At 36.9% G+C, this 12,314-nt stretch overlaps 1 protein-coding gene across 1 annotated transcript; it reads right to left on the bottom strand.

Annotated features, from left to right (window-relative positions):
- Window positions 1–2,155: 2,155 nt before the first annotated feature.
- On the bottom strand, window positions 2,156–11,705 carry LOC108678018. Its single transcript, XM_018166348.2, has 6 exons — window positions 10,951–11,705; window positions 9,637–9,822; window positions 6,130–6,236; window positions 4,581–4,661; window positions 3,652–4,050; window positions 2,156–3,327 (listed from the first exon to the last, which is right to left on the bottom strand). Exons 1-6 carry the CDS (start codon window positions 11,485–11,487, stop codon window positions 2,922–2,924), a joined length of 1,716 nt encoding a protein of 571 aa, XP_018021837.1. The 5' UTR covers window positions 11,488–11,705; the 3' UTR covers window positions 2,156–2,921.
- Between the last annotated feature and the right edge of the window lie 609 nt (window positions 11,706–12,314).

Below are 12,314 nucleotides of genomic sequence, written 5' to 3'. Positions count from 1 at the left end.
TGCTGTAGCTCACGTTTTATTGAAAATTTTCATCGGTTGTTGTGTTCTTTTCTTTGCTCTTGCCTAATGCAAACTTTTTTCATTTGCGAGACGAGGAAGCGTAGCGCTTTGCTGAGCCAACACTAGAAGAAACGTCAATCCCTTTAGTGACCGTTAAAACAACTGCAACTTATTGGGAGTCTTTAGAGTACCGAAATGTGGAATACTTAAACGTACCTTGAAGGGGCCTTTCTTAAATTCATCACTACGGCTTTCTGGTCATTTTGTGTGCATTTCTGAATAAAAAGTGAGGTTCGAAAGCTTGAAATTTCCTCAAAATTTTTGAGAATTGAAGTATGGTTTACCCGTCAAGAATAGGCTATGTTTTTTCAAGTTTCTGTAATAAATTTTATCAAACAAGAATTTAGAAGTATTTTTTCCAACTTGCATTATTTTCATTAAAAACGTGAAGGAGATGTGCTAATATACCAGGAATTATAAACTGGAAGTTGATCATTCCGAACATAATGATTCAGAAATTATTTTTAAATAATCATTTATTCTTCAATATCTACCGTGTAAACTTAATTGACCTTTCGATTACGCTTGCATTATTGGAGTTTTTGAACTGACGAAACTGGTCTTCGAAACATTTTCAATCAAAAAGTTTGGTATTCCATCATCATTTCCATTGTTCTACAATTTTTTCAATGTGAAATTTAAGCCAAATATCAAATGAAAACATATTTCCATAATAAAAGATTTATAGTTAAGGTTTGTGCTGAATTATAATCCGATTGTTTTTTATTTAACAAGTCCTCAAATATTACCTCCATGAAAAAGTAGGTTAATTCATGAAGAACATCTAAAAAACTGAAAATCTTGTTAGTAATTTTTCATTCGAATGTATTAGCGGCAAATAACAGATGTAGAAAAAATACAACGACAATAATATTCAAGCCTTTTACGCACCGTCTCCAATAGAAGTTGGACGATTTTTAATTCTAGTATCTTGATTAATTATTTCATAGCATAATTTGATGTCAAGTGATAGTCAATTTAAGATTATCCTGTTAGATCACACCAGTTTTTCGATCATTTTATTTCACTTTCAGGCCTACTTGATCACATATCCAAGTATCTTGAGATAAATTATTTTTCAGTGAGAATTTTCTTCCAGGTGTTTTCATCCACATTATCTCCAAGTTTCAAAGTATTTGTGGCATTATCACTCACAAGTTTTTCAATCAGATGCCGCATGGTCCAACAATAGGAATAGTGCGAGCAGTTCTCCGGCTCAACCGTGCACCAGATATATACTTTAGACTATAGCAAAGGTTCTTCGAATTTCAAAGAGTCAAATAGAAAGCATTTCTCAAAAGAATGGATCCAAAGGACCATTCAATAGGGCAGGAAATTACCCTCTGAAAAATGACTCGCTTTCTCGTGGAGCAAAAGTTCTAAGGCTGACTTAAGTCAACCGTTGGGCAAAACTTGAGATTCGACTGAAGAAATAAGATTAAAAACGCGTTTGAAGAAGGAATTCGTATTTTATGGCTTCACTCCAGGAATAATATCCCTGGATATCTGCAGCTCCCAGACTACCGATGCCCGATTCCGTGTGATCTTGATACCGTGGCTATCGGAACCTACGAAGCCTTTTTATCATAGAGGAGTGGGATCATGTATGATCGAGTGTCTTATAAATCATCTTCTCATAATTGGAAGGCTTGGAGAAATCGCAACGCAATGTGATTATTATGGCAACGTTAGGGGGCTTTTTATGTTAAGGTTTGAATCATTAGCTTTAGAAAACCTAGCTTCTGCGCAATTATGTTCCGTGTAATCACAAATTAAATGGTCGAGAAATAAAATTTTCTTCTGCAAGATTTGAAAAACACTAGTTGACCATAACCCTTAGATGGAAAGCCGCAAAATGCACGTAAATTGCTTCAGTCATTTTGCTATTATGTGCTTATTCATGAAAATGACAAGCCTCCCCGCTACGACTAAAGATAACAAAATACTACCTTGCTTATATATCGTTATTAAAACTAGACTTTTCGTTTATTTCCCTGCTTAGTGATTTAACTAAGAATTTCAAGCTCCTGAAGTATATATACTAATTAATTTTCCATGAAAATTTGCATGCAAAATAAGCAATAAAACAACAACAGATAGTGTAATTAAATACTTTAAGTAACATGAAAACAGTACAACAGCAAATGCAAAGAAACAACCGAAAATCCGCGTCAACAAAACACAACAAAGTAACGTATTCAATAAAACATGTCAGAAGAACAAACAAGAACAAAATTTTTTACAATCACTTCCGATAAGCATAGCAGTTAGCGCTTCACAGCGAGCTATTCGAGCGCCATATATCTCCGTGAAAAATCGTTCAAATTTGTGAAACATATTGGCGTGATTTTAAATAGTGGAATAATTGGCTCTCGTTCACAGATCACTAAGTTACATAAATTTATGCGGCTCTATTTTGAGAGAAACTCGATACACTAATTTTTTATTCATGTTTGTAATTTATTAAAGCGAAATAATTTGAGTAGATCCAGCATTAGCATGCATTGCAAGTGGATAATTACTCTCGTAACTGGGCGAGCGACACCACCATCAGCTATGCTTGTCATTATGTTAATTTTACTATTGATGCAGTCTAATTGATTGGCAATAATGAACAGCGTCTATTTAAGGTAATTCTCATGCTACAGTAAAACAAAACTAAACCTATTGAGATCACAGCAATGAATTCCGCGAAACAGAATAAAGTGCTGCTGAGATGTAAAATTCATTAGAGACACATCCATGGTTCATGAATTATAAATTTTATATAACCGAGTTGAGCTAATATACTGCACGTGGATTTTGAATTCTTCACGAATAAATCTTGGAAACTCATCACAGAAGTGACGCATACGATCATTTCATTTCATGCTTTGCTCCAATTTGTTATCGTCAATTAATCGTTGCTGAAGATCGATCTCCATGGTAACAATGCCGCTGTCGCGCCGATCCAGACAAGAACTTGAAAATTTCTCGGAAATTACAACGTCGGTCCGAGTCGAAGAGCACTCACTTGCTAAACCAAATTCGCTCGAAGAACCAGACTCGCTGATTTCTAACTCATCCATAGCGCTAGATTTTGAGATTTGCGAATCTTTTAGTTCTGTGCTCTTAGCTTCATCTTGCAAAGCTGAAATATTTATACTGGACGCTGACTTGCTAGCTTCCTGAAGCAGTTGCTCTTCATATGGCAACATGTGAGCAGCCATGAGTGTCCAGCAGCTGGAAATTTCTTCAAGCTCTGATGGCTTGTAAAGTAGTTTAATTCTGGGGAAAAAATTTATCGTTGGTACAAGTTCATCACATTAGTCTGCTGTTCACTTAGAATGCTAAAATAGTCATGAATAACATTTAATTGTCTTTTTTAAATCTTAGTTCACTGAATGCGAGATTTTATCTCTGAGATTTAATGCATATAATTTATCTTTATTATTAAACCAACTTTAAAAATTCATGAATTGGTCTCGAAAAAAGACTATACTGACAAAAAACTTTACTAATAACTAAATTTAATCTCATTCAGTTACACATAACTACTTGCTCATCAAAATAATTTCTTCTAACATCATTGTTTACAATAAAAGAACTCACGCTAACACGAGGGCCGATACAAGGGTCGGATCTGCCTTATATTCCTGTTCTTCCTCAATTTCCCCTCGTTCGTTGACATCGTGGTGACCGCCCTCATCCTCTCCTGGAGGATTATTAAGCAAGGCACAGCATTGTGGTGAATGGTCATCCAAACACCATTCGGGCTCATCAGAAAGTGAGCAACTTGCACAATGCATAGTTTCTTCGTCAATAAGACACTGTAAGTGGTCAGATTTTCCTGCTTCGAAGAGACAAGGTAAAGTTCTTGCAAGTTCGGGCTCTAGAATGGAAATGGCACTCAGGAACGCTGCTGCCGCCTGAACACTTGGCGAATATTGAGTGATGTCGTAGCGGCAAAGACACAACTCGGATACACGGCGGGCTGCTCGAGTCACTTTCCTGGGAACAATTTACAAGAGTAAACAGAAACTCGATTTGTTCAGAATAGCTGTAAATAAAAATATAGCACAATGCATTTAGAGCATCAGAGAGAACAGTAAGCGATTGGCGCTGAAGTAACTGATAAAAACTTATACAAATGATGAAGTTGGAGGAGAAAAAGAAAGGAATGAAGCGAGAGACAGACAAAGGAAGAGGGATAGAGGTACGAGCAAAAGAGAAGAGAGGGAAGAGGAAAGAAAATAGCCGAAAAATATGAGGCAAGAAGCGAAAAGCTTGAAAAAGACAGCCGAAAGAGTTCGAAACAAAATTTAGCCAGCGGAAGAAAGAGCGCCAGAGATAAGAAGCAAAAAACAACGAATCTAAAATAGCCATGGAAATTCACAATACGTTATGAATTGTCCGAAATAGTGCCTAATATAAGACCAAAACCGGAAAGTACTGCAAATGATATAAAGAAGTACCTATTTCAATAGCAATCATACCACGTGTGCAATAATTGCAATAATTTTATTTTACGTCAGTCTCACCTATCCAAGTACCCCAGCTGACAAGCCTTGAGCGCCAGATGGTTAATGAAATACCAGCTCGTTGGGGCGTGCAGGTAAAAACTGTGACAAAAAATACACACAAAATTCATCTCTTCCGAGGTCGAGAATGTTGTTCATCTCTCACTACGGACCATATTAATTCTCATCATTTCCTAGCATGAGTGGAATGAATCTGTGTATTTCTCAAATTATATGGGGGAAATTGTATGTAATAAATTAAATTTCAATAATGATCTCCGTAGACTTTAATACGTAACTTATAATAATAATAATAACATATAACAACCAGCCAGATATTCTTGTAATTCGAATTATCCGACAAAAAGTAACAACTTTCAGAATAAAATTATGTCTCTGTGATACCGGCCTCTCAAGTTCGAAGCGATCAGTAAAACATTCGATGCCGACGATAAATCAACATAATAAATAATTGAGAAATCATTAAAACTTTAATTAGTAATAGTTATGTTAGGGAATGTACATAATAATTTATACAACTATAACCGAGTATTTATCTTGCGCAACTTTTTCGTTACCCAACAATACTCCCGGTTTTGTTTAACATATTCTTTTCCTTCCGAATAACGAACTTTTAATTTTTTCTATATCTTCTATAGCAGGGTACAACTTGATAGCAAAGAATATTATTCTGAGTAAAAATACAACCAATTCAGGTGGCGTTTGAGTTGAAAGTTTAACGGTAAAGTATAACACTGCATGCCTTGTTGTGAAGAGGACCAAGCTCTTCCCGTGAGACCACTGGAATAGAACAGCGTCTAGTGTTTTACGGGCATTATAAAAGAACAGTAATAATGATGGTTCGGTCGGGGAGGCTCGGTCGGTAGAACCAAGCGCTTTCCAGGAATATAAATTAATATATACTGCCATATATTAGTTAACATACGATACTTATAGCATCGACCACTTTTTAGCATTATGCGAGTTGATATCAATTTTGTTAATTCAGCTTGTTAATTGTTAAGATAATTCGTGTTCGAACATCAAAAGGCGTTAGTCGGTTTCGGTACAAATTGGTTGAATAATATTTTATGTTGCGAATGAAGGAGCAAATGATTTTCAGATGCAGGTTTTCTTCGTAACCCATATCTTTTCATATGTTGTTTATATAATTTTTCTTTCCGGCTTTACTCAAATTGTGATAGAATACACGGGTCCAAAATTGAATAAATCATCATTTTTCCTAAAATTAATAAGTGTATATTTTCGAAAATGTTGTCAATTCTTTTATAACTTAACTAACTTACTCGAGTGAGTGAGCGATGTCAGTGAGTGAGTGAGACATGGTTCAAATATCAATGCACTTTTTGTTCTTGTGCGGGCCATCTTAGACCAGTTTATCCAGGGAAATGGAAGTATCAGCGTTACGTGCATATATAGTGTCCAATTTGAACAGAGTCACAGTCATTTTATCTGAGTGATTCTTCTGTGAGTGATTCAAACAATTTACACTTGTTACAGTTAATCCTGAAGGAACAATCCTTAGCACCGTCTCCAGAGACTCCCTCACCCTAGTTTCGTGAGCAGCAAAATCTCCATACGGCGGAAGTGATGTCGCTGGAAGGGGGCGCTGCAGACGCGCGAGAGAGCACTTATGCCAGGCACTTTGATCTCTTCCTGCTCGAGAGACTATCTATGATTTATCTATTGTGAAGGTACCAAGCATAAATCAAGTATGATCTTTTATTTAGTTATTGTGAAGGTACCAAGTACAAATCAATCATGATCTATTATTTAGTTATTGTGAAGGTTCCATGTATAAATCAAATATGATCTATTATTTAGTTATTGTGAAGGTTCCATGTATAAATCAAATATGATCTATTATTTAGTCATTGTGAAATAGCATCGAAAAAAGAATGACGATCTATTATTTAGCTATTGTAAAGGTACCAAGTATATATCAATTCTAATCTATTATTTAGTTATTATTAAATAGCATATATTATTTAGTTATTGTTAGTGTGAAATAGCAAAAAGACCAAACTCCATACTGTACGAAGAAATTAGAACGGCCGCCTTCGCTCTGGATTTAAATTGTGATAAAATAGGATGGATGATGTTCTAAATCACATTCTGAATATCATTGTGGAACATGAAATTTAGATGAAGTATTTCAAAGCTTGAAAAGAAACACATACATTATTGATAACAAAAATAAAATTTAAACCACTCTTAAGGAAGAAACCCAGATGATATTAGGAGGCATGGCCTAAAAGTAAAACAATACACTATGATACAATACAGCAAACTATGCGCTCATTCTGCTAAATAGTCTAACTCAATGTCTAGAGTAATTGCAATGAAATGTTCAATTCGCCGGTCTACCGATGACCGTCTTGCATGCAACCATATTAATTGAATTTCTGAACAGGAATCATTTCAGAATACTTATTTTCAGACTGAATAAAATATATTGCACTCCATAAAGTATTTCTCCATTAAGTGTAGCAAGTGAAATACACGAGTTTCCCCAAATGTGAACGATCAGAAGCCCTCGCCATCCTTGCATATCATTAAAATTCTTTTATCATCAAGGCAACGGATGGTGGCAGTCTCAGGGATTGTTTGTATCCAATTAGAACGGGAATTGCAAACCAAAACATCAAAGGCAGACAACAGAAGAATCGTGCAACGCACTTTCATTTAACACGAAACGCACATAATTCAATGTCTAGCACACGAGATTTCGTTACGAACCCCACGCGCGTCCCAGATGTCTGCAACACTTGGCAGAGTTATTGCAACGATCCTAGTTTGTTGGTCTGACAATTATTATCAGCGATTAAACAAGGTAAATTTAACATGGTAAACTTCAATGAAATAAATATTAATATTCTGCTTCAGGGTAATTTGAACAGGAGCACCCAAAAATTTCTGAAGATTCAGCAGAAAAGTATACAAAATTTTGTTCAAATTAACGGCTAAGGATGAGAAATAATATCTTTTGATACTTAACTTGAATAAATTTCCTCAGTAATATACGAACCATTGTGGTTTTTAGATAACAAATCTCAAAAAGATTGTGTTAATCTACTGCATGGCTGAAGACGTTCAGTAAATAAATGCACAAGTTAGACGAGATCGAGCAAAGCAGGGATTGCTAGGAACTGGTATCAAGGATTATTCTCCTTGCACTACACTGAAAAAGAAAGTACTAATTCAGGAAGCTCTTTGAAAATTTATTTTTTAAAGTGATACAATGGAAGACAAGAATTTTGCAAACAACGCGTGCGCTTCAGGCCGAACCCTGACATCAGGAAGCTGAAGCCTTGGAGACGAGATTCTCGCTTGAAACGCTTCAGCCGCTCCTGCTACACAAGGGCTAGACACAAAGCATGCATTAGCGATGCTTCGACGGATTGTCTCTCGAGAATTGTTGGGACTCCTGTACTCCTGTGACGACTGTTCCTAGTCGAACATCACACGACAACGCCCACAATTTCCTCCCTAAATGCTTCTTCAAAGTCGCTTGTCAAAATTTCGCTGCAAGGTTGTTGCTTTTGTGCGACAAACCGCCAGCGGCGAGCGTTGTTAGCGATTACTTTGCACCAAAGCGAAACGTTATTACGGAAACTTCACTGAAACTCGCAACTATCGGCGATGTGTGCGGGAAGTGCAAGAAAGAAAATGTTATGAAAATCAAACGAGTCTGGCTTTAATCTATCCCAGACACACTTATACTGCAACTTGTCGGTTAAAATACCCTTTCTAATAACTCTTTGCAGATGAAACAATCCAATTAATTCGTATTAATTAGTTGATACGTCACAATGAACATGAGGGTTTTCAATTATTTTATGAAATCCATGTGATCAACAGCAATGTGAAATTGTTTGTTCGAATTATTACGCTGAAGCTATTATTCATCAACTTATTTAGTGGAAACATGACGTCCAACCTTAGGGTTTTTAATTAATTATATGCTAGTAACCACAAGAGGCGCGTGGAAAGGTCAGGAGTCAAGCAATGATCGATGATCATCATTGATTAATTATTATCCTGTTATTATCATCATAGTCATCATTTCCCTATTCAATCAATGCTTTCAATGTAAACGCCACACGAAAAAACCCTCTCAAATCGAACCTCAATTTAGCGTCATGATTCTCGTCGACAAGCAAGATAAACAAGGAAGGTTTTCCAAGCAAGATAAACTTAATTCGATCCAACCATTATACAATAAAGGAAAAATTAAAGCTCTTTTGACAGATTTTAGCAATACTCCTTCAGTTCGTAATACGTTCCAAAATATAAAAAACCTTCCCATCTGTTCAAATGTGCCTAAACACTGAAAGTGACATTTTTTTCAGAAATAACTATCAACATAAACTTCGTTCACTCAACGTTCCCCAACTATAGTTGAGTGAGCGAAAGCGAAACGCATGGTAAACCATTCCATTACACTCAATACCGAGCATCGTCGTTGCCTGAATAGACGCTATTTATAGCGGATCATCAAGTACATCAATTACTAAGACATCTTGAAAAGATTGGAGGCTGGTGATTGAGGTCTCAGATCGTCCTAAAAACCGATGTGATCGAGGTGTATACGACACGCATTTGAGCCGCTGCTGCTGCTGCTGCTGCTGCTCGGGTCCAATGGAGTCATCAACGGAATCGAGGTTTGGACATTTTTGCGGTCGTATCTTAGCCAACGTTCTTGATGAAGCTCTTCATAGTAGGAGGAATAGTCAGCAAGTGGATAAACAATATCCTTGCCCCTGAGTATTAATATGAAAATCTAATCCGAAACATGCAACAGGGAACCATGTAGATTGGTTAATTGATAACACGTATAAGCGGACCGTGTACGGTTAATAATTAAACGAAATTGGTAGACAGCGGCCAACTTATATAGCTGATGCAAACGCAAACAGAATCAGTCTTTGAGCTGTGAGTAGTTCATAAGTAACGGAATAGAGAATAATACATCACTGTCATTACTTACAAAAAAAAACATTACATCTACACAACATAAAATCGTATAACAAGGGCAAAAAATTGGAGTACTCACCATTTTTGCGGCAACGAAGAGGGCGCAAACAGCGAGGAGTTGGACGCAGTCGCTCGCTATCGCAGATAAGGTCAAAAAGCGGTCTAAAAAATGGACGGCCAAAAATAACGTCTCGGAGCCAAAGTTGAGTTTTCTGTTGACTTTCAAGAGCCAATTGACGATGGCGCAACGAACGGGCTCCGTGACCTGTGAAAATCAAGCGTCAGCAACTTCGATGAACCTCGAAAAATTCGTCCTAGATCGGCCAGTGATTGTATAAACGAATTGGGTAATCTAATAAAATTTTATTATTGTCCAAACATCTATAGAACCAGACGTCATTCTTTAATTCCATGGATTGGAAACCCTGTAATGCAACACAAATTTCGGTTAGGAGTAAAAATATTCGTGTCAACATCAGTTGAAGGAATATTGCGTAATAATTTGACAATTTAAATCGAACACCTATCATAATGATCTTAAATTCACTTGTAAGACCTTAAAACAACCCAATTTAATTGCCGTAATTTGTAGTTTTCACCCTAACGTGTGTGAAAAACCTCAGAAGCTCTCAAATTCACCAAATTTCTCAGGGTACCGAAGCAGCTAAAATTTCCCTAAATAGTTTAGAAACGTTGAAGCAAATTGGCTCTGGATCGTAACGGATTATTTCCAGTTCACCGAATCTACAAGGAGAGCATTTTAACGTAATTTCACCGCTAAAGATAACTTCAGAAACTCCATTTCGATTCGGATGAACTCACTTTAAGTTTTGCTTGCTCTGGAAAAAGTCAAAACTGCAAAGCAGCAGTTAAATTTTGTTGAATGGCATATTTAAAGGCGAATAAGTAACGTTAAACAGAATGAATTAAAACACAATTGAAAATTCATCTCGACCTAGGAGCTTTTGATACAGAAAGAAAAGAGAAATAGGATAAAGAAATTCGTACCATGTTGTTCTGTAGGGAACAATTCTCAAAAAGATACCGAGATGATTTCAAATGACTAATAAATGAACGTATGTTCGCCGGTGAAAGGTGGCACATTTAGGCAGATATATCGAAAATCCATACGCAGGAATCGATATACCGCCAACTCGCATTATTCTAATTCTAAATCAAACTTCACAGCAGGTAAACACAACCTGCTTTAAACCCACGAGGGATAAAATTTTTTATGGTATTACAGAGTAATATAACAGAACAGCAAATGACATGTTCGAGGCAATGCGCGGAATTATCAGTCGTATCACAAACATTAATTTCATAACTTCAAAAAAATCAACAATCACAAAATGATGCAAGTAAAATGTAATGGATAATCACGATTTTTTACCTGCGGTTGATTTTCCAGACATCTTAATGGATGATATTTGATTTCCAAGGCTTTTTTGACCGCAAAGACGTCGTCGGCATACTGCAGGCCGAGCAGAGCGTCTGATGGCAAATCGACTCGCTGATCAGCGGAAGGCTCGTTTTCCTCTTCCAAATCGTACTCGATGAGTGATTCTGCGCCGAGCGACGATCGACGTCGAGGATCATAAACCCCGAGGCAAGAATCCACCGAGAGACGTCGAAAATGAGCCTCGTTGATCGAGATGTTGCTCCCTGCCAAGTGGAATCTTTTCCTGTCTTCACCCAACGAAAAACGTCGTCGAATGTTTCGCACGCAAGCTGTTCCAGTCGAGAATCTTCGTGCAAGGCACACGGGAGTTTTAATTGCTCCGTCGACTCCTAGCGAGGCTCTCCGGCAAAAATCTAGTACCGAAGAGTTCCGTAAATTGGAACTGGATGCTGAAAAGCCGTCGTCCTGGCAGCCTTCTGGAGTTTCAAGGGCAGGCAGTGGGTCTGAAGGTATATCTGAATTTTCCATAGCATAAATGATGTCATTCGGTGGAAACTCGGTCAGTGGTTCAGGGCTCAAAAAAAACTGCCGAAGATCGATTAATCACTGATATTTCCTGCAAGTGTTACGATTTTGGTTAAATAGATCATCATAATCAGGTTTTAACTTGAAATTCTTTAAGAAGCATTGATAAAAATGAACATATTTGATTGACCACGAAATCTACGCAAAAATCTGGCATAGGATAAAGTTTACAGCTGAAACCATTCTCAAATTTTCATTTGGGACTTTAATAATTTCAATCAATTAATCGAAGTTGAGTGACCTATAATCATTTCACTATGTAATTTCTACAAAATAAAGAAATTGTATCCCCTTTCCTCGCTATGTCAAATATCTAAAGACCGTCGTACGTCCATCGACAGACATTTATTTAAAAATAAATAGACATACATGTATGCGACGGAACGTGTGAATGGGAAATAAGCCCGAATTTAAATGGCACATCAAAGATTTAACAACTAAAAAGATCTCTTGTAAAGCGGCGAGTCAGAAACGCGAGGCCAAAATGCATATCCTCAAATACTCAAAAAAGATGCAGGGTCCTTAATATTCGAGTTAACGATCAAGCCGAACATGCATACTTCCAGCCAAAAACTCCAACACGTAGATGAAATTTAATCGAAAATAACTAAACACTTCATTGTTATGAATTACGCCCGCCATTGGGACGTGAGGGATCTTCAATAGTTATAGAATAAAAGGTCATATAATTCCGAGTTTTAAACAGCTTCGTGGTACTTAATTCGACTAAGACATTTGCAGGCCTTCACATAAACATTGTGAATTTCACA

This window comes from Hyalella azteca, unplaced genomic scaffold, assembly GCF_000764305.2.
Source record: "Hyalella azteca isolate HAZT.00-mixed unplaced genomic scaffold, Hazt_2.0.2 contig8314, whole genome shotgun sequence".
In the NCBI taxonomy this organism is placed as follows: domain Eukaryota; kingdom Metazoa; phylum Arthropoda; class Malacostraca; order Amphipoda; family Hyalellidae; genus Hyalella; species Hyalella azteca.
The sequence above is the reverse complement of the archived record's forward strand: the minus strand, read 5'-3'. Positions and strand labels throughout refer to the sequence as shown.